Genomic DNA, 27,265 nt, shown 5'->3' with positions numbered 1-27,265 from the left:
ACTGATAAGCATAATTTCCCTTTCCGGGTATTTTTTCATCTGCGATAAATCATGCCAGACAAATTCATGTTACTGAGTGAAGCGTTGAAGAAACAGCGGAATTTCTTATTATAAGATAGCTGGCCTTGCCTTCGACCGACAGTAAACACTAGAGTACTTGTTTAGGTTTTCGCTGTCAAGAGTAGTTTAAAGTGAAGAGATTGGTAGAAAATGTGCTTGAGATAAGATGCTTTACAAGGCTGAGACGCGCAAGAATCAGGTCAAACCACGAGCGAAGACTTAGACGACACAGGTCACACAATAGATTGTCATTACTCACTGAAAGTTAAACTATATTGTAAACACAATTTCCTCTTCCCGAATGCGCTGCAAGTCCTTGTCTAATTTTTAAACGCCAATGTCACTGTCGATTTCACTTTTCTCTTTGTCGCTGTCATGATTTCGCGAGAACAGCTCATCTGAAAGTAAGAACCACGAAAGTCGCTTAGCAGGCCTTCGAATTAAAAAAACTTGCACACAAGCTACAAAATAATCGTATAGACGCACAAAATTGTTGTTTCCAGCCAATAAAGATTTTGACCTCATCAAACTAACCAAGCAGGAGGAAATTGAGAGGAATATTGCCTTTGATTTGGCCATATACTGAGAGGAGAAACCACCAGCATCCCTGACGTTTTGCTTAGCTGGTCTCCAAGGGAGAAGGAAAATAATGTGTCCGGGATCCACTTAGAGACCTTTAGAGGAGGACTGCGGTGGACTTAGGCTAAGCTGGGAGCTGGCTTCTATGCTGTAAAGGACCGTGATGAGCAGCAAGGTGAATCTAATTGATACCTTGTGTGTCACGGATGATAAATAGTTTTATATATTTCAGATGGTAAATAATCACCTTGAGCGATAACATTTTCACTTTAGGTCTGTGTCCGTGACCTTGTTAAAGCGTGTTATTACCACGTCGCAGCTAGTCTAATCTCTCGCATATTTTCTGCGTGGAAAACGATTTAATAACAAATGATTTTGCGATGACAAATTCCGGTATTTCTCCAGTATCAGGCCAATATGGCAATATGAGTAAGGCTTGTGTGATCTATTGCTGAAAAAATGATTCAGAAAAGTTCCTAATCTTAGCTGAACTTAGATGGGGCATGTGAATAGCAATTCGCAAAGGACGACGGTCATGCGGAAATTTTTTTCACTTACGTCCGCCAATTGTTACTTTCGTCAGCCAAGTTTTACTTTTCGTCAGCCAATTTATTTGCGGCGAGGTAAGCGAATCATACAACGGCAACAAGCCCTTTGAATTTGGAGAATTTGGCGATTCCAGTCATTTTGGAGAGCAACTTCACAATCATGCAGCAGACCAAGAGTACGGAAATGATGGTGTCTGACGAGAAGAGCGTTACTTTTGGACGTCAGGGACCCTCGAGGGAGAGAATCATCACAATTATGATATTAGCTGTCGCGACGATCATTTTCATTGTTGGAATCGCGTTGATTGCTATTGCAGCAAAAGAAAAAGGAAAAGATGACGGAGCATCAGTTACGAATGCGGCCGCCGCAGCCCCATCAGACAAATCAGCGAAATGTGATTATTCAGAGGAAGCAAAACGAGTGGGGCTTGGTGAATTCCTCGATAAAGTCAAGTCATCATATTATAAACTCCATCCTTATGTAGTTTATGATGACCCAGATGTCACCCCTGAGAGAATCAAAAATGAATACGTTGCCTACGATCCGACGCCCTCTCTGATCAAAACTCGAACGGACACTTCCTTAAACTTGCTAAAGGAAATCAACAAGAAGGACATAAACAAAGCTGCATTGAAACCAAGAGAAAAGAAAGTTGTGGCCCAAGTGAAACACTATCTTCAACACGTATTCGGTCAACCTTTTGATGTCAACTATTACGCTGGAGATTGGATGATGGGACCGAACAAACGCTGCTGGCAGGAAATCTGCAACATCGGAAGGGCAGTGCAAAACGGACTGGGTCGTTATTTTAAACCTAATGATGCATCGGATGTTGAGCTAATAGAGACGAAACTTAAGACTTTTAACGCTAGCATTTTGCAGTACATCGAAAACATGAAGATGGGAATACGTAAAGGAATGGTAAGAAGTAAGGAAGCGTGCGAGGTTGGATTTAAAGCTTTAAGATCCAAGTACATGAAGGTTTACCTAAACAATGAAACAGGTATGCGAAGCTATCCAGATGTATGGCTCCGTCTTGCTTAAGAAGACGTTATGTGTTATGCGTTCATGCACTTCGATTATTACGTAATCTTGACCTTCCCCTAAAATTGTAATAAATTATGTGAGTTAACAAGAATATTGCAAAGCAGGACCTCTTCGTAACTTATTCTTAACGATGCTTTACAGCGGAACGCAAAATTATTGACGGATCACAGTCAACATTGGCTTATTTCATGAATGCTTATACCGGCATACGGATAAATACATTTTTCCGATCCTTATAGGCTTAATGCTAAGAAGATAACGCCTGTGAATTAGCTGTTATTTCCTCTCCTTTAAATTTGTGGCAATATTTTATTCTATCAAAAACATTTAATATTCAAAAAACAAACGAATTGAATGAGTAATCGGAAGATAAAAATGGCAAAAATGATGCTTAGATGTTAGGGGATTCCATTCCTCATTAATTCGTTCGAATCATATTTCAGGCTCTGAACTTAGGAAATATTCCACGTATTTTGGTACTGTCTGGGATTAATAGAAAATTATAAAGACTAAAGATGTCATCAAATATCATAACCATTTTGCAGATTATCCTCATGAATATATCTTTGCGGCCGGAAAGAATACCTTTCGTTTTTATCCCTTATAAGGCCAAAATCACATTTTAAGACCCCTTGACTAGTTAAAGAGACGTGATTTCGTAAGCGGTTGATGAAAAATAATCTCCCTAACCCTCTACAACATGGCGGACACACAAGTGCTGAGTGTCCCTGCTCCAAAAATACACTTGCACTTGAGGCAAACGATTGCGTGACTTCTCTGATTGAGGCCCACAACAAGAAGATGTAGTGCTTCATTAGTGAAAGTTAATAAAATAAACAAACAAAACAAAATGTCCAAAGGAATTCATCTTAAAAAGAACGTTAAGTTGGTGCTTCCAATGCAAAAACAGTTATTCATAAATTTTTTATTAATTAAACATAATAAAAAGTGTAAATTGAATGAGTTTAACGTTACGATAGGTAGTATAAAGTTTGTCTTCACAGAAAAAAAAAATTAAAATGTTGCTTTTGTCCATTCAAAAAATTAGTTAGTTGAACTTTCCTCGTTAGTGATAAATAGATTAATCTGTTAACCACACGCAGATTCTTACCCATTTTTTTCTTCCAGGTGTGCTACAAGAATCATTTGTTCAACCCCTGTTAAATCCTAATTTTTATAGTGGTATAACAACAGAAACAGATAGCGAGTGGCAGAAAGGCCACAATGGGAAAAATGTCAGCGACTCTGTAAAGGGATATTTGGTGGATTACCTAGGGAAACCGCTGGTTCATTTATTGAGGTGAGGCAGCACGTGTTGCACTCTCTTCACCTGCGCCCGCGACGCAGTCGAGTGCGTCACTGGATTTTCATGTGATGAAGAAGAAAAACGTTGAGAACGGTGACGCCATCCATGCGTTTGTCCTCCATTAAGAGGAGAACCAATCAAAATGCGAGAAATCAGGCTCATTATATATATATACTGCTATCCACGACGTTTGAAATTTTGTTATAATATAAAAGAGAGTACGCTAAACTGAGCTTGACCTTCGTGTTACATTGTTAAGTCTGGAGCCCTTTTCAGGGCTTTTGCGACCAGTCTGTTGTTCACTGGCACGCTGCCTCTCCTTAACCATTACGTTTGTATCAAAAGAGCAAGAAATGAAAATATAATAACGCTTTACTGACGATAATGTATTGCACGTCTTTAGATACATCAAGGATGAACACATTCGTCACTGCGTTCCAGGTAGTGTATCCAGCGGTTGGGCTACTCTACCACTCAAACATGTTTGGCTTGATGGCAAAGAAAACAAGTCCTGGTCAACAAACCCATACCTGTCCGATGGTAAACAACTGAATGGATCGCAGGCTTACACCAACAATATTGTCATATTTTACAACAACGACATGACCCTACGGAAGTTACAGAGCTCGGGGAAAAACTTCTCGACCTTTATTATCCAATGGTGAGCCGTGAATTTAGTTTACGACAGCGAGTGTAATGACTGTATAGTACGTTGACAAATGGCGTCGGGCGGTCATGTCGGTTACCAAAACAATAAAATGATGAACTGATGAACCAACTCAGTCCTATGCATTTTGAATTGTTTCTTAAATGAACATTTCTTGTTCCATAAAATATATAATACGCTTCTCATTGCACTATTAAAACATGGTATACGCAAAAGCTGATCCCAACAGTTTTAGTGCAGTCAGCCAATGCTAATGATCCTATTCGGTTTCGAGACATCCTCGAAAAATTCTACTGGAGGTGTTAGTGGCGCCTTGTTCACTTTACAAACGGTACTTTGGGATGTATACAACATCCCCTCCACGGTCCCAATGAATCTTTCCTCTGGGCCAGACGCTCTCGCTCAGAGGAAAGCTTCTTCGAAAAGGGCAAAGAATGGCAGCAAGTTGCGATTAGTTGATATCGTGAAATGGCCCAGTAAGAGAGGGCCGTATCCTCACTTAAATGGTTGAATAAATTTAACTTTTGACGCAACTGTTAAATCAAATAACCTTTTCATTTCCGACCGCAGGTTTTAGAAGTTGCAAGGGAAAGTAACTGGAGAAGCCAATAACGATACCGCGACAACAGGAGTTTGAGAAATTGTTAAATGATACTTCTAAGTTGCATTTAACACGAAACCAATCCCTAAAAACGAGACAGACGAAGAAGCAGAGCGGAAATGCAGTGTATTAAAGGGGCTAAGAACATTGCCCTACACGATGGGCTGCCGTGCAGGCATGGATGGATGAAATAAGAAAGGTAGGTTTCGATGGTTCGAAAAAAGTTAATTGCTAGGCGCGCATGAGGTTATGAGCCTAAGGAGAACCAGAAACACGTCCTTATCAACATAATCCGGAGGAAAAAAAGTGATATAAAAATGAAGCTTATTGAATTTCCTTCAAACTAACCTCTTAGTTCACTCCGTCTTAACGTCTCCATTTTCAGGTCATGAGTTTACTTACACCAAAGACTGTTCCAATGTTCCATTTTACTGGAGATAAGGCAACCACTCCCACCTGTCCAATTGACGTGCAGCCCAACTTTGATCCAGCTATGACATTCCAGAGCTACCACAGCAGCGACTCTAACTGCACAGAAAGTGCAACTTTCAAGATTCCATTTTTCAACTTGTTCCCAACGTATGAAGAATGGAGTGTTGATGCCCATGAGGCCATGCCTGGACACCATTTGCAGGTTTAAGTTTTCTTCAGTTTCTCCGTAAATCATTTGTTTTTTTAAGTATCTTTAGTTCGAAAAACTATTCGTCTAATGAGGGCAATTTAGCTTCGATAAAGAAAATGAGCAGAACTTGTCACGGAGATATATGAAGCCATCTAAAAAATTGTATTTTGCAATTGCTGCATTTTGAAATTCGTTGGTCTTCAGTTTTGAGGAATTTTTTTTTTGCCTCAATTTGCGAGCACAAATAAAATACACGTGTACATTAACTTTCATCCTCGACAAAAGTGGTTTGTCCGCTTGAATGATATTTGAGCCGAGCTCAGCTAAATTGAGATAAGTTTTTTTTTCAAATCTTTTTACAGGTACAGGGACACTGGAGCATTTCCTTGATAGCTGTGGTGGTGCGATTGCCTGGCTTGATGGTCGCACCTCTTATACAGGCTTCAAGGAGGGATGGCCTTGTACGCTGAATATCCTCTGATTGGGCGAGATACAGACATGTACGACGACGAACCCATGCAGAAATACGGAATGTTGAAGTGGCTGGTAAGGATACACAAACCACAGCAGAGTAGACACATATACTGTTTTGCTTTATAAGAACTCAGTCCTTCTGATATAGTTACGTGAGATATTTGAGTCTTTCAGTCGCTGCAATTGATTGTCACTGTCACACCGTAATTGTGAAATTTTTGATGTCGTTCTTATTTAAGTGTGGCGATCTATCCGATTGATCGTGGATCCTGGTTTGAACTACGTTGGTATGAAAAGAGATCAGGTCCTCGACTATTTTAAAAACTATGCTTGGGAAGAGTCACCTTTTGTCCTGAGTGAGGTAAAAAGAAACACTGTAAAAAGCAATGTTTGTCTGATCATAATTCATTTGTAATCTTTTTAAACCGCTTTCCCCACAAACTCAAAGACTGAAAGCGTTGTTTTTATTAGTTAACATATTGTTACATTGAAGATTTCAATTCTTAATGTACACAACAGGCAGTCCGGTACGAAAGCATTCCTGGACAAGCCACCTCTTACATGGTAGGACAGGGGATAATTCTTGAGGCCAGACAATATGCAGAGAAAGAACTGGGAGATAAATTCGATCTGCGGGACTTTCATTACCAGGTAAGGATAGACATTCGTTTTGTCATGTGTTAACTGCAATCAGAGTCAAGCAGATATTTATATTCAGTGCATGACTGTCATAAAACCTTAACCAGTCAGTAACGTTATTTCCTCAAACTCCGGACACCTCGACATTACACAATTCTAGTAACTGTAAGGTTTTCCCCTTCCTTTGTAATAGAGTTTACGGCTGTCGTTTGTAATTTAAACCTTTACACCTTTTGTATTTATTCGTATCTTCTTTATTCAGATTCTGTCACAAGGATCGTCACCTCTTGGTTACTTGACGGACCACGTAAAAGAATATGTGGCTTGTGTCAAGAATCAGGCCAGGGAAGGTTGTGACGTAATCATGAACCCCCCAAAGAAAAGTTAAGCAAAGAAAACAGTCAAGGCACAAGGTCTCTGGCCAAAGATGATTAACTTAAGCGGGTCATATATTACAGATGAGCTATCGGTGCAATTTATTGTTGTTCGCTGAGTCAATTTTAAAGCTTTTTGAAAAATTTGTCTTAATTTGCAAGAATTTCTTTCCCCAGTATTCGAGCTCAATGAATACTGGGTTTGATTGAAATGCTTAAAAAAAAAAAAACTTCAAAACAGTATGATATGTAGTTAAATTGCCCTTTGCATTTGAAAGTGTGAGTTTAAATCAATAAACAAACCTAATTAACGTGAATTTTTTTTTGGCATTTTAACTCAATATGCTCGTCTTCCATCAATATCACAATCACTAACGGCTACCTCAACGCCTATGGAAGGGTTTTTTCGCCCGCGAGAAAGTTTGGGGCGGTAGAGAGAGACGTTAAGAGGTCATTATTATCGCCAGACGCCTCGAAGACATTTCACCGGCTCGCTACGTTCAACGTCTCAAACCATCTTGTGGGTAAAAAGAACATTCGGATGACCTTGACAAATAGCCCGCGAATAATTGGCGACAGGCAGTCTTAAAAAGCCAGACTATACAACTACGAATGACTTAAAGATCAAAATAATGAGGTCAGAGCCAATTTGACTTACGATTTAATTTTGACTGAGTCCTAAGATTTCAGCCATGGCGACAAGAACCTTGGGTGAATGTTAAGAAATCCATTCGACTTGTCATTCACTGCGTCATAAAATGCCTTCAGCTCTCTGTTTACACCTCCCGATAATATTTCTGGGACTTGGAGGGGTCATATGTTACACCGGCTTGCCAACCGTTAGGCAAAACCATCAGCTTGCTTAATGGATAGGTGTTAAGGCAAGGTTTCCTATTGTTGTGAAGAACTATAGTTTGAGATTATCACTCGTACCCTTAGCCCGCTCGTTGATTTCCTAATTTTTGCCCGTTTTGGCTTGTTATCTTATTATTAGCTTTTCTGTGTGGGGTACTTAATCATGAGTTATTTTAAAGTTTTTTTCCTTTGACTGATTATTCTGTAATCCTTGCGTGGGTCTTGTGCCCGAGGGTGTGCAAGATCGAACACATAGCTTAACGTTTGAGTTGTTTGCCGCTCCAGTAACAGTTTCCGCGGGTGAAAATGTTTGGGTTTGTCTCCTGACCTCGGCTAGGACCAACAACAGAGTTAATTCCTGTTTTGATTTTTGTGTTCAGAAATTGGCCTTATATTTGGTAAAAAATCACGTACTTTATTCTTTAAGTTGTTCTTTAAGTCTCCTTAAAAAAATTTGGTTTATTGTTTAAGTATAGGGGTTAAACTTCCAAGGTCTAGGAACTTTTTTCCCCGGCTAGGTCTCTCAGCTCATAACCCAAATATGCTTACCATCAACTGATAGAATACTTAGGGGCATGCTTTAGAAAAACACTTCAATAGAAGCAGAAGAGGCATTTTTATTTTCTAGCCGCGGAAAGCACAAATATGGAAAAAAAACTAGAAAAGCATAAAAAAGAGTCTTGGTGTCTCTCCATGGCGCGAGTTTCTTTGAAGCTTATTTCCCGGACGATACGTCGTAACACTATGTACAGTCATTACTATAGATAAATACTACACGTTTAACGCCACAAAATAAGTGCATATTTAATCTATTTACCAGATAGACGAATATTTAGATGTAAAGATGTGTAGATGAGCATATGTGATTCGACTGAAAATAAAGTACAAATATCCATGTACAAATATAACAACAACCGGAATAACGACATAGGTACATGAAATAGAAACGAACCTACAATTTGTGGCGTTACTAGGTCCGACAGTAAAACTACTGATAGAAACACGGCGCTAGCAAAAACTAACGAAACGACTGACTCAGTTGAAATCAATTAGCCACAAGAATTATCTAACAAGAACAACGCCTATACTGGCAAGAAGTAAAATGCTACTGGCTTTCCACAATTCTTATCCAACCTCACTCAAAAACGCGAAACTTGATTGAATTGAAACAGAACATGAAAACAGTAGTTCAATCGAAAGAAAACCAATATAAATTCATTTCGCAGTTAGTTGACAATAAATTAGAAATGCAAAATCCAGTTGCTTCAATTGCCTTTCATATTATGCAAATTATCGTTTAAATTGTTTAAATTGTTTTAACTTTGTTCTCGTGTGATCTTCGAGACCCACACAATTACTGGTTCAGTCCAGGGAGTGGCTTGTTAACGCCACAGGCGACAGTGAATTTAATCTCCTTCCCTTAAACTGGTTCAGTTCAGACCCTGTTCAGAACTTGGCATCATGGAGCTGAATAAAAGTTCAGAAATGATCTTTTCGGACCAAAGAAGCATCAAATTCGAGGGAAGAGATTCTAAATTTAGAATCGTCTCATTAGTCTTACTGGCTGTCGGAGTAATCTTTCTCGTGGTGGGAATTGTGCTAACCGTAATTGCATTAAAAGAGAAGGATGAGAAAACGCACGATTCAAACATCGCAAAACGGGAGACTTCTCTGCCAGGTGGATGCGACGGTTCAGAGGAAGCTAAACGAATTGGCCTCGATGAATTCCTTAGTCGAGTTCAGGCAACATATTACGAACTTCATCCTTACGATGTGTTTCAAGACCCAGACGTAAAAACAGAGACAGTCAAGGCAGAATACGTTGCTTACGATCCAACACCAGCCGTCATTAAAACCCGCACGGATAAGTCTTTGGCTTTGCTGAAAGAAATCACTGACAAAAAGATCAATGAAGACGCGTTAAAGTCCCGAGAAAGGAAGGCAATTGCTCAAGTGAAGCATTATCTGCAGCATATATTCGGTCAGCCTTATGATGTGAATTATTACGCAGGAGACTGGATGTTGGGACCGAATTTGTTTTGCTGGCAGGCAATCTGCTACCATGGATATGGTGTTTATCAAGGCCTGGGATCATATCACAAACCTTTCAATGCATCGGACGTGGAGCTCATAGAAAAGAAACTCAAAACTCACAAAGCTGGTATTTTACAATACATCGAGAACATGAAGATAGGAGTTCGCCGAGGAATGGTCAGAAGTGTAGAAGAGTGCAAAGCTGGTATTGACTCCATCGAATTGGTATATTCTGGCATTTCTTTACACAACGCGACAGGTATGAAGTTCAAATATTTAGACAGTTTTTAATGAGTTCTTTTTAGCCTTTTTTTCAATGGACCTTGGATGAGATGAGAAGAGGTCATTTAGTGCATTAATAATAATAAACTTTATTCAAGTGTCGTGCAACTTGAACATTCATTAAGGACCTTGCATGAGATGATAAGAGGTCAATAAGTGAATTGAAGCAAATAATATTAAGGAAAAAACGCAAATAACATTTAGAAAAAAAACGCTCTTCTTGGAACGCAAATCAATTAGGCAAATTCTTATTCCTTTCATTTCCTTCCTAGTTGAAGTTTCGCCGCGCGTGACGTGGCAAACTGATTGGAGAAAAGTGAGAGAGACGTGCATTTAGAGCGAACGGGGATGGATCAACAAATTGCTAATAAATACTTTATAGGATGCTTTTAAAAAAAAGAGAATACCTCATCCTCTTTTGAGTTTAAGAGGCAAAACTGCAAACAAATCAAGAACATTAATTCAAAAAGCCTTACCCAAGCGTGGCACCCACTTAACTAAGAGTGAATTCGTATAATTCGTTCATGCTAATGAGTTTATCACTGAATGCTAATGTGAAAAACCCTAACACATGGAACATTTCTTAACATTTATTCGAAAACGTCTCGACCGCTGAATTTTTCCCCGTGAAAATTTCCAAACAACCGATTCTGCAAAGGGTAATGATTTTCGTCGGGTGATTGTGAGTGTAAAGTCAGAAAAAGCAGCAAAAGGGCAAGTGTATTTAAAAGCACCTTTGTATGCATTTCCACGGATTTTACAACTTAACTCTCAGCGAAACAAGAGTCTCTAGATCTCTCTATTTGAATTTTTCGTTTAATTTGCGTGACTATGATTGCCAACGTTAGAATTCACTAGCCTACCCTTGTCGTTACGCGACGATGCACAGGAAGCATAACTCTCCTGAGGTTTGGTCGACTTTCAGATGATCTGGTGGAGTTTTCTCCTCCCGAGAAAACAGGATCAAAAAACGCCTTTGGATGAGGATCGAATGAAAATAAAAGAAAATAAATTAAAAGAGAACAGCCTTATGTGTGCGGCGCGATCGTGCTTGTGTTCAAAAAGCTCAAGACGTGCTGACTCTGTTCAGGAAAATGGCTCTTCATATAATTCGAAAAGAAAAGAAATGGAAAATTTTACTTGTGTGTTTCCGTATGTCTTCGTATGTCACCCGTCCGTGGCCTTATGTATTTGTATGTATCCGATGTGACTCGTGGTACTCGTGTAGTGTTTCAGCCATGATACACAGAATATTCCAGTTGTTTTGAACAGTCCAATACATTCCAACGTGAATCACTCGTGCGTGCCCGATCAGGTCACCAAAATATTACGCGCCTCGTGAACACAAAGGAAATAAGATATACAAAGCCCCTGTTTGTGACTTTTTCCGCGCCAAGTTCATAAGCTAACCAAGACGGCGACCGCAACGCAGGACGTGGCAAAACAAATTATCTTATGAGCAAAACAATGGCTCAGCACGTACGTTTTGATCAAATTGGATCTCTGGGTCTAAAACCTGATTCATACCGCCACTCAGGGCCTGTTTACATGGAGGTGGGAGACCCCAGGTAAGTGAGATAACCCGCCTAGCCGTGGTCGAAAATAAAACGCGTTTACATGCAATCTTACAACCCCGGGGCGCTGGGGTGAGGTTTCTTGAGGTTGTTGTTGCACTTGCAATCAAGGAGTTTGAGCAGAAGCGTCCCACGCTCACATATCGAGAAAGACGAAAGAGTAATTCTCGGACACATATATATTTATTCATGAAAGCGTCACCCGTTGTGTTGCGCGGTGTCAGGTTACGCGAGGAACTGTTGACTTAATATGTTATACGGAATAGTTTGGGAAAACAAATATGGTCGATTTATGATGCTAAATATTCCGAAATGTGAACATTTTACTCTCCTTGTGTGTCCGTTGCGGTTTCGGGTGATTTCTGCCATGAGACGGCTAGGAAATGTACAAAGTTTTAAAACACACATGTTTCGCTTTTGAGCTTTTTGCCATTAACGCGGCCCCTGCTAGGCGGGTTACCCCACCTTGACACGTTTAGCTGGCAAATTGTCACCCCGGCTGGCAGGGTTACCCTACCTGGCAGACCGGGCAACCCACCTAAGCGGGTCACCCCACCTATCATGTAAACGTGATCAAGATAAAATAAGAAATTATATGGACAGGCGGGTTACCCCACTTAGGCGGGTTACCTCACCTACCTGGGGTCCCCCACCTCCACGTAAACAGGCCCTCAGTAGCAACATGTACTCGACCAGATGCGAGAACATCGATTCCTGCTTTTCCAAAGTGACTGCTGTTCATGTCTCCATCATGAGTAATATCTTAATTGAGCCTCATTGTAGAGAAATAAATTCTGGGTTCCAATTTGCTTTTTGCAGGCGTGCTGAACGAGTGGTTCGTTCAACCCCTGCTGGATCCACTATATTACAGTAATATCACAGAAGAGACCGACAAGAAATGGAAGGCAGAACACAAAGGAAAGAATGTCAGCGAAACCGTCAAAGAATATCTGGTGAAATATCTAGGAGAGCCGCTCGAACAGATGTTGAGGTACTATGCTTATGGGTAGATCTTCTCGTAAAGTGATGCGAGTATCATGCATAGGTAGAACTAACATGAAACAATTCACAATTTTATACCAAGGACCAAAATTGTGGAACTCTCTGCCTCATTCTATAATTTAATCTATTAATATAAGATCTTTCAAACGGTTACTTAATCCCATTTAATTAATTTGCAAATTAATCAATGAACTTTATAGCAAGGCGATTAATATTAAGTGATAAATTCTTTTAACTTTAAACTTGTTAAATTACGTTCCACTTTCCGGTTTGACTTAAACTCTAGTTTTAGGAGGGAGCCTTACTTATAGGCATTCATGGCTTGTTGAGACTTCCTCACCTTTTCTTTTCTCTATTTTATATTTCCCGTGAATTATTTCTGTAGATTAGCTTTGTTCCCCTTTTAATATTTAATAAAGACAAATGATAAATAAATAGATAAATAGAAATAGGTATGCCTACCCCATAAAACTTAAGCCTTACCTTAAAACCTACAAAATAATTCAATAGAGCTCTTACTATGCTAGAAGTTTCCTTTACGCTTTTAACGTGTCTGTTTAGCCCAGCATGTTAAAGTATGACCAATGCCTTATCGGTGAGTTGTATTGCCTGGTGACAATTCACTTGGGAATGACGGGAGGCCTTACTCGTTATGCACTTTGGTATAATGCAGTACAAGCATTGTGTACGATAGAGTGCTCAACTGATTTTCATAAAACCTAGCATCGGGTGATCACAAAGTGCCAACGAGTACCTAAAGTAAAACAGGGTAAATTTTTTGATTTGCATTTGATTGGATGAATGAGATAGTTTTCTGGACCGATCAGGGAACGCGGCAAAGCAAAACATTACTCTCCCGCATTTCCTCAGATAATCAGCTGGAAACTGTCTATAATCACTACAATAGCTGTAGTAGTCATGTAATGATCAGTGCACTCAGAAAATTTGACACACCTAAAATACTTTTCTATGTCTCAGATACATTGAGAAGGAACACTTTCGTCATTGCGTTCCAAGCAATGTATCCAGCGGTTTAGCTTCCCTACCCCTGAAATATGTGTGGATCGATGGTAAAGAAAACAAGTCCTGGCCAACAGAACCAAACCTATCCCACTGGTGAACCGCTGAATGGATCGCTGGCCTATTCTAAAATCATGTCGTATTTCACAACAAACAAAATAACGCCAATGGAAGTTCATGAGCTTGGTAAAAAGCAGCTCGATATTCTCTATCCCATGGTTAGTTGTTTGTACGCTTAGCTCATTCTCTCTTTCCGCTATTATCACAAGATAACCCCAGAACAATTTGCCATTTTATACTAACACGTAGAGTGAATGGAGGGGCAAGCACTTAGTATTCCGAACGAGTGTTCAATTCTCTGTTTTTGGAAGACAATATTATTACAAAAAAGTCGATTTTAAAACGTAAAGGATGTGTTCGTCCGTTCATTTATTTATCAATTCGTTCGTTATTTCGTTCCTTAATTCTCTAAGTCACTTACCATTCTGTTCAATTTTTTTCTTTCAACGATTATCAAAATCGAAATTTATAGGTCGTTGACGTTGCAAAGGAAGTCACTGGAGAGAAGGACAACCAAACCGCTGTGACGAAGTTCAGAGAAAGACTGAACTCTTCTGAGTTTTATTTTAACTCAGAACAATTCCCGAAAAACGAGTCTGATAAAGAAGCACACAGAAAATGCAGCGATATTGAAGGAGCTAAGAAATATTGCCCTAAACGTTGGGCTGCCCTTCAGCTGTGGTTTGCTGAAGCAAGAAAGGTAAGTTTCTTTCCGAAACTATCAGCATAAAAACAGATAGAAATAAATCATTCGGCAACAGGCGATTAATAGAAAATTTGTCGAAGTTCCTTCTCCTTAACTAGTCTGTAGTTAGCGTGTCACGCAAAAACACGGCAGTGTATTTTAATAGCACGTCATCAGTCATGTAAGACGACAGTAATTAAGTCAGTCAGTCTCTCAGACGGTTAACGTGTGTATCAAGTAATCAGTGGGGTCTGTCGTTTAGCCAGTTTGATTATAAGTCAAACATTCATTCGTTCCGTCAGTCAGTAAGCTAGTCAGTCGGTAAGTTAGTAAGTCTTCAAGTCATTACGTCAATCAGTCTATAAGTCAGTCCGTCCGTCAGCCAGTGAATCGATCACTAAGTCAATCGGTCAGGCAGTAACCCCGGAGGTCAGTCACTTAATGAGTCTGTGCAGGCAAGTCGGTAAGTTGTTTAATGAGTCTGTCAGCCACTCACTCAATCAGTGAGTCAGTGAGTCAGTCAGTCATTCGGGCAGTAACCTAGTAAGTCAGTCACTGAAGAAGTCAGTGCAGGTAGTCAGTTCAATCAGTCAATCAAAAAAAAAATGTGTTTATATTTCCTACCATATTAAGGTGATGAGCTTCATAGAGCCCAAGACCATTCCACTGTTCTACTTCAACGGTGACAAAGCGACCACACCCACTTGTCCAGTTGATTTAATTCCAGATTTGAACCCATCCAGTGGAACTCAAAGTTATTACTCTAGTACTCCAGATTGCGAAAGAAGCGCAAAGTATAGGATTCCGTTTTTCCTGGAAAACTTTGGTCCACGGTACCATGAATGGAGCGTCAATGCACACGAGGCGAGGCCTGGTCACCACACACAGGTCAATGCAAGCTCCGTAGAATTGCAACTTTAGTCTGACTGTGTTTGTGTTAATCTTTGACCCTCCCTTCGACACCTCCGTATATAGGATGGAACTGTTCTTATTCACATCGCATTCATCTCAACCAAAAGAAAATCATTGAACAAGATGATGTATTCATCTGTTTCTTTGACTAATTGAAAAACGGTTACCTTTGTATATTTGAAATCGAACAGTTTGTTCACTGACTGGGTACACTTAGGGTTCTCAAGACAATATACGCAGGAATTTAACTGCAATTTTTTAAAGGTAGAACTTTACATTTCAGTAGACAAAGATTTAAAGCTCACAAAAAAAAACATACTGAAAAATCGAAGAGAAAGCAAAGTGGGCGGAACGTGAATTTCTGAAACGTCTCAAATAGTATGACGGGAATCCTATTGTTTCATGGCCAAATTTTCAATTCGAATGGTAAACACCTGGTATGATGTAATGGGAGTAACGTCCATAATCTCTCTCTCCAAAGGTTCAGGGTCACATAGAACATTTCCAAGACAGTTGTGGCGGTGTTATAAGCTGGCTGGATAGCATCACCTACTACACAGCGTTTTCAGAGGGATGGGCGTTGTACGCTGAGAATCCGTTAATCGCTCAAGATACGGACACGTACGAGAACGAACCCCTCCAGAAGTATGGAATGCTTAAGTGGCAGGTAAGAAAGTATAGCCTTCTGATCAAGTAGAAACGTCTAGAAGCGAAAGAGGAGTTCACACTTTATGCTTCGACTTCAGCCACTCTATATTTCTGTCTCATTCAACCTCACTAGGATTTCAGTTGCTGTGGTCCATCATGATATATCTTTTTTTATAACATCCATTTTGAAATCATTAGTGATCCTTGAAATATTATTGGCTCTCGGCAGTGCGATTTATTCACGCATCGCACATTTTTTGCTCTAAACCGCATCCTATTCACGCGCATGATCTCAGACCAAATTGCACTCCAGTCGGTTCAATAACCATTATTTATGTGGCTTCTGTTCTGCCCAATTTCACTGCATTTCTCAATTCTTTAAGGTGTGGAGAGCTCTTCGGCTGATTGTGGACACTGGTTTACATTACGTTGGATTGTCTCGCGATGATGCCCTGGAATATTTCAATAAATATGCATGGGACGATACAGACCTTGCAAAGAAAGAGGTACATTAATTTTCTTCCTACTGTTGTGAAGTATTTAGTTAGCTAATTAGCTTCGTTTATATTTATTCATATTTTGAATTCATTTAATCAAACTTTGAATTCAAATTCTAAAGAGGTCGGGGCTTTTAGCTACCGTTACGTGTTCCCTGATTGTGACTGTCTTGTCTAACAACATTATTGGACACGCCTAGTTTGTAAACTGACCCTGCCTTGGATTCACACTAAAATTCTTGTTTTGGCTTCGAAGTTGAATCCAAACCAGGACATTTAAGTCCGAAGTTAGTGCGCTTGCTCAAAGACCAAATAGCCTTCCAAAGGGTAAAAGCATAGAGCAAGAGCGGCTGGGGTGCATCAATTAAGATGAACATCACATGTAAAAAGGCCCTCCTCCTACTCGCCACTGGCTGCCAACACTCCTATCCTTCCAAATCTATCTCACTTGAAAACAGTTATTCTCTTTTTTATCTTATTGACCCTTATATGACCTGGCTTATTAGGTGACTCGTTACCAGAGCGACCCAGGACAGGCGACCGCTTACATGATCGGTCAGTTGGAGATTGCACGACTTAGGAACTATTGCAAAGATGCGCTGGGAGATAACTTCAGGTTGCCTGAATTTCATTATCAGGTAATTTCTCTGCCTTCTTCCTCTCTCCCACAACTCAAATAACCCTAACCCTAAGAAAATAAAATATTCGGCTTGCATTAAAGAAGGGGAAAATGCTGCACACTGCAAAGTGTGGCATCTTACCCAAGACGTTTCACTGCAAGATCGAGTGGTACTTCACTTGCTGAAAAGCATTTTAGGCATGCAAGGCGGAGGGATACTTAAGGGACAAGAACGGGACGAGGAGATGGTGGCTTATCGGGTGGGTTGCTAACCGCGAAAGTAACCTGGGTGTGTTTTCAAAAGGACTGACATCCTTATCCTTATGGTATCTTTTTCAGGTGTTGTCCCAGGGGTCATCTCCGCTAGCTTATTTATCTGATCACGTGAAAAAGTATGTGGCGTGCGTCAAGGATAAAGGAAAGGAAGGCTGTGACTTCATCCTTAATCCACCAAAGAAAAGCATGGACGAGTCAAAAGATACTAAAAAATCAGGACTCCACCGGGAAAAAATACTGAGACCCTTTCCGCATTATTTGTAATGTGCAATTGTATCCAAAGATTTTTTGAAATGATTTTGAGCCATAAACTAATTGACTGATTTTTAACTTTTGATCCTCCTGAACAGTCAGTTGGCACAGTTTTTGGTTTTGCGTCTCTGCCAGATTATTGAAATAAGCTGGGCACAGCAATTGAAACAAAAACATTTTGATCACAGCTCAGTTACAAAGCGGAAAAAACCCTCACGCAACAGTTCTTCGTAAATGCCTCTCAAAAGCTGCCTACTCTTAAAATGATTTCTGTAACCGATGTTCTTTATTTCTACAGAAAAATAAATAAACCGTGATACGAAAGATAGCCTATCAGTTTATATAAAATACCTTGGTGTCACGTCAATCAAGATAAGCAAATATTCATAACTGTTGAAGAGAAGTTAATGGATTGACTTTGCCTTGAGGTCGAGCACCTCTCAAATTTTCTTGACTTCCTTCCGTAGAAATTTATACTTGGGAAGTTATCAAATTGTTGGAGCATGAAATATAATCGAAACATCTAGAACTGATAAATTAAGTTGAAGCGAGCCAAGTAGCACACTAAAGCGACAGCCAAAAATGTAAATTATGTAAATATTTTTTTTGCGGTTACACAGCTGAAGGGTAAACATTGCTCTGCCCTGGCCCGCAACTGAATAGATGTTGTACTCGTTTCAGCTACCAAGGAGGTCAAGATAAATAGAAATCATGGTCGCCAATATTGCATTCGAAGGGGGTAAGTCAAAGGGTAGGATATTCCTTATCCTATTCGCTGCAATCGCTGCTATCGTATTGATCGTAGGAATCGTCTTAATAGTTCTTGCAACTGAAAAGAAAGGGGAGACTGACAGTAAGGCTTCGTCCACATCGACGTCGTCCGCAGCATCATCCTACTGTGACTACTCTGAAGAAGCCAAACGGATCCGTCTAGAGGAGATAATTATGCGTGCAAAGAAGAAATATTATGAGAAACATCCTTTCATGCTGCCGCAAGACCCCGATGCCTCTCGAGAGGAAATCAAGAAGAAGTACACAGCATACAATCCAACGCCGGATTACATAAAAAGTGTTACTGATGCAGCGCGGAGTCTCTACAATGAGGTCAAGGAAATAAAAGTGGACTCTAAAAAGCTCAAGCCACGCGAAAGGAAAGCACTATCACAGCTCAAACATTATTTAAAGACTGTATTCGGTCAGCCTTTTGACATGAATTTCTACGCCGGAGATTGGATGATGGGTCCAACATTCTACTGCCATCCGAGGCAACAAGTCATCTGTAACTTGGGTGCGCATTTGCAAGGATTGTTTAGAAGTCTAAAACCAGAAAACTTGCAGGATGTAGAACTTATAGAAGAGAAGCTAAAAACTCACAAGGAAGGAATTTTGAGATACATAGAAAATCTGAAAATGGGAAAGTTGCACGGCATGGTTTATAGTCAAGATGGTTGTGAAGCGGGAAGGAATGCACTCAGAAATAAATTCCTGAAGATCGCCTTGAAAAACGAAACAGGTTTGTTTTTATATTTTGATTTGTGATGGGGTATGGGAATTTTCTTTCTTACATACTTAAAGTATCTTCAGGCGCCTTGATTTTATTGCTTGTACTTTCTGTTTCTTTTCATGACCAGTTTTTCAAAGATCGCCTTTCTGTCAAAGTGACTTAACAGACCAAGTGAAACTCTGAACTTAGATTTCTTTCCACCGCTATAGCAAGGAGAAATTCAATTTGATACCTGTTTCCGCCGATCAAGAGTATTGTTTACGTAAAACGGCAGCAGTTTGTTAACGTTTCTTGCTGAAATGGCCATGATAATTAGCTAGGGGTTAACTAACTAGCCAGAAAGTACGTTAGTGTAATCCCACCCCAAAAGTAGGATAACAACACGCGCCTCATTCCAAGGCAGAATGGAACATAATCTTGTATGACGCATGTATAAATGAGTTAAAACTATAGCAAGCCACATGATTTGCAATCAAGTAATCAGTCAACAAGGTGAAACATAACTCGGTTGCAGTGGTTATCTCTTTGTTTCTTAACTGATACTATCTAAACAAAAAAATTATTGACGTCGTATAACGCGTTTTAAAGAACGTCTTGTGTTTTTAAATTATTAAATTTAAGAAAACAAAATTACTTTTGAGTAGCCGGCTTAGATGTGACAGAAACAGAACTTTTCGCGAAGATTCCGTTGATGGACTAAACTGAAGTAATTTTTTTAAAACGGAAAACCTTTAGGAAAAACCTGACGATCACGTTTTCTTGTTCTCGCACCTTTATTGTTGTGTAAATAATCCCACTGCTTGGGTTGCTTAAACTTAACCCTAAGCAATTACAAAGGTGATGCCTTATGCATTTAAAGAGAGGTTTAAAATCTTAAAAGCTTTCATACTTTTAGGTGAAAACATCGATCTGGTTTTTTTTGCTAACCGATATAACCGGACCAAATATTAGTCCTTCGCGTTGATTAGCTTAAATTATGAGGTCTCAAACAATAAAGATTCTTCATACAGATTTTACCAACGTAATAAAAGTAGATGACGTGATAACAGTGATGGTAAAGCAAGCTTAAAACGGCAGAAATCGCCAAAAAATAAAACGGATACACAGGGTATGAGTAAGTTTTATTGATTTTACGAGAAAAATGTTCATATTTCGAAATATTTATCGTTTTAAATCGACCATACTTCGTTCCCTTTACAATTCCTTATGACGTGTTCAAATTTCCAACAGTTCCTCTCGTAACTTAACACCGAGTCACACAACGCGTGACGCGTTCATGAATTAATCGTTGGCTTTTTCTCGAGACGTGAGCTTGGGCCGCCTGTGACAAGACAAATGCGTAAACAATATTTAACATAACAACATTATACACAAAAAAACACAGGGTTTTGGATCACGTATTTATTAAAAAGAATATCCATACAACTACATTGAAAACAAACATAAGATTCACCTTTCTGATCGTGAAATTAATACCATTCGTACTGTTATCTTAGCTACGTTCCTTGCCATCAAGTGAATCCAACATGTCGTCTTTCTTCACAAGCAGTTTGCAGCCATTATAGATATGTTCTTTAGTCTCACGGTAGTAATGTTGTTCAATAGATTGCATAGAGTATATGCAGTTTGGTTTCAGATTTCAGATTTTGCTTTTTTCAACAAGTGAACGTTTTTCAACTAAGACATTGGCATACTTAGCATACAAGGCATTCAAGGCTTTCATGGCTTTCAAGCGTTCGCGACTCAATCCGTTCCAAAATTACCGCTTAATAACATCTTTCAGTGTGGATTAGCCGCGATTAATACGACTTGTATATGCGTCTGTAAGTATTTTGCGCGTTGCGCCATAATGCTCCAGGAGATCGCAATCCAAATACGTTGAAATGCAAAACAACCGACCAAAGAGTTTTATAAGCAAAAATCTCGTGATTCGTCATGTGACCGGGCCCTGTCTGTGCATGACAACGTCAATCATCATCAAGATAACACGCGTGATCAGCATGTGAACACCTCATTGGATCACAGTTAGTTGTCATGGTGTTGAGGACCCAATGACCACTGAGTACTATTGCGCAATTTTTCCATTTTGTGGCGGAGGAAAAAAAAAAGACGACAAAAAAACAAAGGCATTTTATGACTGGGCTACCACAGGTATCCCAGTAATATGCTTTTGTCATACTATAAGGTGAGCTCAAATCTAATCTTTGGGTGGTCAGGTAAATTTTTGATCGCGACATAACCAAAATCCTTAAACCTCACCAGGCGATGAAGAATGATCGCTGGCTGAGCATAACTTAATTAACATTGCATGATTAAGCATTATTGAGCAACCTCTTGAAATAGTGAAATGGATCATTATATATATGTCCGTTGAAATTCCACTGAGAGTCTGAGACCAGGACTAAGGATTTGTGAGAACAAGGGACTATCGTAAGGATCCAAAAAGACCTCGAAGCAAAAACAGTCATCCTACTTGAAGGGCAAAAAACCGAAGCTAACCATGAAGAAGCGATTGGTCTCGGCGTTCTCTCCGATTGGTAGAGAGAAACGCGCAATTTTTGTCGACCAATTGAGGAGCGAATTAAAACGAAAAAGATGAATTTTCGGATGTTTCACCTGTAAAATTCGTACCATTTTTAAATGAATTCTTTTTTTTTTAATTTCCAGGTGTGTTGTATGAGAAATACGTCAGCCAAGCTCTTAATGATGATTATTATAGTAAAATCACGGACGAAATGAAAAGCCAATGGAAGAGTAACCACAATGGAATGACGGTGAATGAATCCTTAAGTGAATACCTTGTGGAGTACGTGGGAAAGCCAATGACGGAACTGTTGAGGTAAAGCAGAAGAAACTTATAATGATCACACAAACTTATGTTTTGACGACTCCACACAACCATACCTTTTGTTGCGTAAAACTAGCGCTAAAAATGCTTTGGTGTTTATCAATGTGTTTTATGTATATGTGTTTCTAACATTTTAATGTTAGAATTATTTTCTAACACAAGTTGTTTAGTTGAAGATTTTTCTTTATTCTTCTCTTTCTTACATATACAACTTATTACCTCGGGACTAGCTCTGGTCTCACGATGAAAGTATGGGTCACCGCCTATAAAAGTGACGCTTACTGAGCTGTCAATCTCTAACCTTCGTCATGTTTTTACACTTAACTAGCGAATCACGTTAAGCTACCTTCGAGATATTTACGCTTTATAAAATGATTTTCTATATGTCGAGCGTGCTAAATCATACCTGTAAGATAAGACTGCCAAAAGGAATAAGAAATGATTAATTGGCTTATTATAATCTTTACTGAATGGCTTATGATAATACATTATTTCCATTCATTTTCAAGGTTTAAATAAGTAAAAAAAAACACCTCTAATGAAATTATTGCTAAGCTTGTAATTATCATACTGAGCTACTAAACAGTATGGATAAAGGGGATAAGTTTCTGAAGAAACTGTGGTGCTGCGTGCATCAAGGGTATTAAAAGAATGGTCATTTTTATCCACTGAGTCGATAATGTAAATTGGTTAACGTAATGACTTTATACAGCTGAAGTAACTTTTTAATGATGGCTAATTAACATTATCAACAGGGATGATGAGAACAAATTATCTTAACGTAAAAGTCTCCCAGAAACATCCTCAGTGCTTGCTTTATAAGCCTGCTTACCTTCAAGTGTCTTATAGGTATCTTCAGTACGAGCATTACCGCTACTGCGTTCCAAGTAACGTGTCCAGTGGATTGGCCTCTCTACCTTTAGCTCACGTTTGGTACGATGGAAAGGAAAATACATCTTGGCCAACAAATCCAGAACTATCTAACGGTGACAGGTTGAACGGTTCTGAAGCATACGCTATGATCTTACCATATTTCACGACTAATGATATGACGCCGATGGATGTGCACAGGCTGGGATGGGAGCAGTTAAAAATGCTCTACCCGTTGGTATGTACTTGAAGTCAAGTTATCGACGAAAAAAACTCTTTGGGAGGGTTCTTCGAGAGTTTTTCTTACTTTATTTAGAATTACAGTTGGATTAGGATTACCGTAGGATTATTCGTGGATACAACTAATTGATCGAATTGACAAGCTGTACAGTTCTCAGCAAATCTTCCCTTCCCTTCTCTGTATACAGAGAAGAGTTTCACGATGGGCGATAAACATTTCGAATAATTGTAAATGACAGAAAAACAGAGTAACGTGACTTGTTTCTTAATTACTAGCCGAGCGTTAGGGCCGCACAGGGGAATATGAGCCCGAGGTCGTGGAAGTACGAACAAAAACGACCGTTCGCGGAAAAATATTTCCTAGAACAGTTCAGGCAAGCGAGGTTAGCAAGTACTTTATATATGACTCTCGGAAACATCTTGTTTATTCTGAACTTGCCGGCTTTCGTGACAAACAAAATAATACACGGCGTATTGCCGTTTCCGTGGAAACAGTCCGATATACGTACATACTTGTATGTATATGGCAAAATACGATATACGATATGGGAAAATCCCGACCAACAAAGCAGCAGTTAGAGCGCTCGACCACCTTGCCTTATAATGAACGCTTTTATGACATGACAAAAGATATGCTAAGGCCAATGTTTGAATAGAGGTTAAATTTTTTATGTAAGCGATCTATGAGATGGTATGGGTTTGGAACTCAGAACTAATAGAGCATCCTTAAAGAAATTTTAATAACTTTCCACTGGTTCTACATAGGCTAAGGAGGCTGCCAAAAGTGCTACTGGAGAACAAAACGAAGCTACGGCTATCAAGAAATTCAAGGAACAACTCAACTCTACTGACGAATACTTCAATGATGAAGCTTTTCCTAAAAACGAATCTGACAGGGATGCACACGTAAAATGCAGCAATATCGAAGATGCTAAGAAATATTGTCCGACCAGATGGAAAACCCTTGAAAAATGGTTTACGGAAGCCAGATCGGTATGAAGTGATGTGTACTTTTTGTCTTGTTTGTAGCAAAAATTGATGAACGGAAACTTTATGCAATCGCTCTAAACTTATTTCAAATCGTTTGTAGCAATAATTGATGAACGACAACGTTATGCAATCGGTCTAAAATTATTACAAACTGGTATCAACCTATCAGTAGCTGTTATTAACTGTAATTAAATTCTTCATTCCATCAACCCTATAACTTCACATCTATTATAATTTTCTGACATTGGATTTAGCCTTAGAGTTAAGATCCCATCTGCATTGGTTTTATTTGTGTTAAGTTTCCCATTTGAGGCAGTTTACTTGCTCTTACCTTTAACTCTCACAAGCTTTTTCCTCTGTTTAGATTGGTCTTTGTAATTACTTTTTCAGGTTATGAGTATGCTGTACCCTAAAATTACCGACATGTTTTACTTCGCTGGAGACAAACACTCAACACCCAACTGTCCTGTAGAACTAAGACCAGACCTGAACCCATCTAGCGGTATACAGAGCTACGACGGAAGTGATGCAATGTGCACAAAGCCTGCCCATTACAACATTCCTTTCTTCCTAGACAGACTGGGGCCAAGGTTTTCTGAGTGGAGTATCAACGCCCACGAGGCTCGTCCAGGTCACCATATTCAGGTGAAAATTTTGCAATTTTAAGTTGGTTGTTGTTTTATTTAATACAAACTTTTATATACACCTTTTTTTGGAACCAAATTAACTTACGTTGCGAAATTACTGGAGAGTTGAAAAGGCACAGAAAGGGAAAGGCAAACTCACAAGTTTTCGAACTCGAAGGTTACTTTAATACTTTTTTTTAAAACTCTTTGAAAGTTTTTGATTACTTTGAGACGACTTAGTTCTGAAAGCCTGAAAGCACAATGCATCACCATTGTGTTCGATTCCTGAGTCAAGTTAAGGTTAATATTCGTTCTCCCATGATCCTTATATCCTTCTTTCCCAAAATCTAACACCTCAAAATGCAATTTGACCTAAGAACAGTTTGCAAAGAGCTACCTCGCGGATGTACTGAAACTAGATCTTTTTACAAGAAGTCGGGTTGTTTGGTTTATTTTTAAAATTCCTACAATTCGACTTTCCTCTAGACAGTTCTTATCATTTCAGATGTCACTTACAATTTTTACTGTGGTAGATCCAAGGGAATAGAGAGCACTTTGAAGACACCTGTGGAGGTCCAATTGGTTGGTTAAGCTCCAAGACATACTACACGGCGTTTTTGGAGGGATGGGGCCTATATGCTGAGAATCCATTGATATCAGACGATACTGATGTCTACGATGGAAGACCATTGAAAAAGTATGGCATGCTGAAATGGCAGGTTGGTAATGACGATAATCAAGCAAAAGATAAAATGATAGTTGAAGTTGAGATCTCGCATGTATAAAAGCGCTTGTCTCTCACTGCTTCCAGGAATTTTATTTCCTGGGTTCTCCCGTTTTCCACCCTCTGGGAAAACCAGCACTAGAAAATCCCGTAGATAGAAAGTCACCTCGTAGAAGTATCGATGCTAACGTTTCTGCGTTTTCAGATCTGGCGAGCAGTAAGAATGATCGTAGACACAGGACTTCACTACACAGGAATGAAAAGAGACGAAGCTATCAAGTTATTCGTCGATAAGGCTTGGGATGACTCTGACTTCACTCGTAAAGAGGTGAGGAGAGTGTCTCCGGCTCAAGGGTGTTTGGATGCAATAGTTTACAGTGCTCTTACAGCGTTCATTTGCTAGCTTGACTTCTACTTCCTCTCTTCCTTTTACTTCCTCTGCAACCTCCTCAGGGGTGGATGCCATCCCGTGATGCAGATGGATACCCCGCTGAGTCCATACTTCCTACGTTGTCATAATTAGTAGTTAAGGCGAAGTGAAATCAGGGCTTGTCATAAATTACATAGCAGAATTCATAAGCTGGATGTGCAAGGAAGTTACTTCGGGCACTAGACGGACATTTGGATACTTACTGAGGAAAATGCATGCTACAAACGATTCAGAATGGCCGCGATCTAGTAATCACTGTGATATGCTCTTACGAAAAAAAAAACACTAGTAGACTTTTATGATATTATTTCTTCTATGTAACAGGTAACACGTTATCAGAGCTGGCCAGGCCAGTCGACCGCGTACATGATTGGCAGGATAGCCCTTCTAAAAAACAGAGATCATGCAAAAACTGCTTTGGGCAAAGACTTCGATCTCAAAGACTTCCACTATCAGGTGAATAACAAAATAAACATAATATGATACACATAATAGTAATTTGGATTTATCGTCGTTATATGAGGGAGAAAAAAAGTATCTTCAATCGATTTCTCTTTTCCAGTGGGTCGTGGTTGCAAAATGCTGGGGCTTTTTTGTCTATTTATTTATTTATTTATTTTTGTTGTTGTTTAGTCACATATCCTAGATTATTCCATTTCTACAGCCACATTTTCTCTATTACTAGTAAAGAGCCTAAATATTTGCAAACCTCATTTCTTTACAGAACTAAAAAATTGACGAATATCTGCTCGCACTGTCCAAATTAAATTCTTTTCTTTAACTTATTTCTCAGGTATTGAGTCAAGGTTCTTCACCACTCGCCTTTCTTGAAGAACACATCGAAAATTATGTCGAATGCGTCAAAGAACCCAAGAAGGAAGGCTGTTCTGAAATCCTTAACCCGCCCAAAAGGAGAAAGGCAAAGAGTAACGATAACAAGTCTGCAAAGAATTTGCAGTCCTTTGAGGCCTACAGGCATTATGCTTGAAGAGAAGAATATTCCATGTCTTAGTACATTATAATACAAAGACTGAACGGAGAAACACGGCTCAAAAACTCGGCTTATTAGCCAAACAGCACATGCCACCGTCCTAAAGTGACGGCTCTTCATAAACAATTTATTGCAAGCGTTTTTTTTTTTTTTACTTTGTCTCCTTGATATACTGCCCTATAAGTTTTGCTGCACCAGTAACCACTGCTGCCATTGTTATTCAGTCATTACTGCCAATATATCTTCATTTTTCATAGAGGTACTGTTTCGTGGAGGAAGTGTTAACCACGGCTTTGATTCATGGAAAAACGACCATGTTGTTCGCAGAGACTCTCCGCTTATAAATAAAGTAGAAGACAAATGAAAACACTTGACATCAATAATAAATTCCCTATCTTGATCACTAAA

The 27,265-nt window shown here is 39.3% G+C and overlaps 1 protein-coding gene, 1 long non-coding RNA gene and 2 pseudogenes across 2 annotated transcripts; 3 read left to right on the top strand and 1 right to left on the bottom strand.

Annotated features, from left to right (window-relative positions):
• Positions 1-1,178: 1,178 nt before the first annotated feature.
• Positions 1,179-7,227, top strand: LOC131785229 (uncharacterized; annotated as a pseudogene).
• A 2,007-nt stretch (positions 7,228-9,234) lies between these two features.
• On the top strand, positions 9,235-17,845 carry LOC131785257 (uncharacterized; annotated as a pseudogene).
• Positions 17,846-18,192: 347 nt separating this feature from the next.
• LOC131785266 (uncharacterized) lies at positions 18,193-27,265 on the top strand. Its single transcript, XM_066165992.1, has 9 exons — positions 18,193-19,147; positions 21,806-21,977; positions 22,836-23,094; positions 23,862-24,089; positions 24,477-24,731; positions 25,246-25,431; positions 25,642-25,764; positions 26,191-26,322; positions 26,660-27,265. The coding sequence occupies exons 1-9, from the start codon at positions 18,346-18,348 to the stop codon at positions 26,852-26,854; spliced, it is 2,352 nt and encodes a 783-aa protein (XP_066022089.1). The 5' UTR covers positions 18,193-18,345; the 3' UTR covers positions 26,855-27,265.
• On the bottom strand, positions 20,241-21,068 carry LOC131785267 (uncharacterized). Its single transcript, XR_009340282.2, has 2 exons — positions 20,592-21,068; positions 20,241-20,459 (listed from the first exon to the last, which is right to left on the bottom strand). It is a non-coding gene; the product is annotated as an uncharacterized lncRNA (long non-coding RNA).

The sequence above is a fragment of the Pocillopora verrucosa genome, chromosome 4, assembly GCF_036669915.1.
Source record: "Pocillopora verrucosa isolate sample1 chromosome 4, ASM3666991v2, whole genome shotgun sequence".
Taxonomy (NCBI): Eukaryota; Metazoa; Cnidaria; class Anthozoa; order Scleractinia; family Pocilloporidae; genus Pocillopora; species Pocillopora verrucosa.
This window is presented reverse-complemented; position numbering and strand designations above follow the sequence as displayed.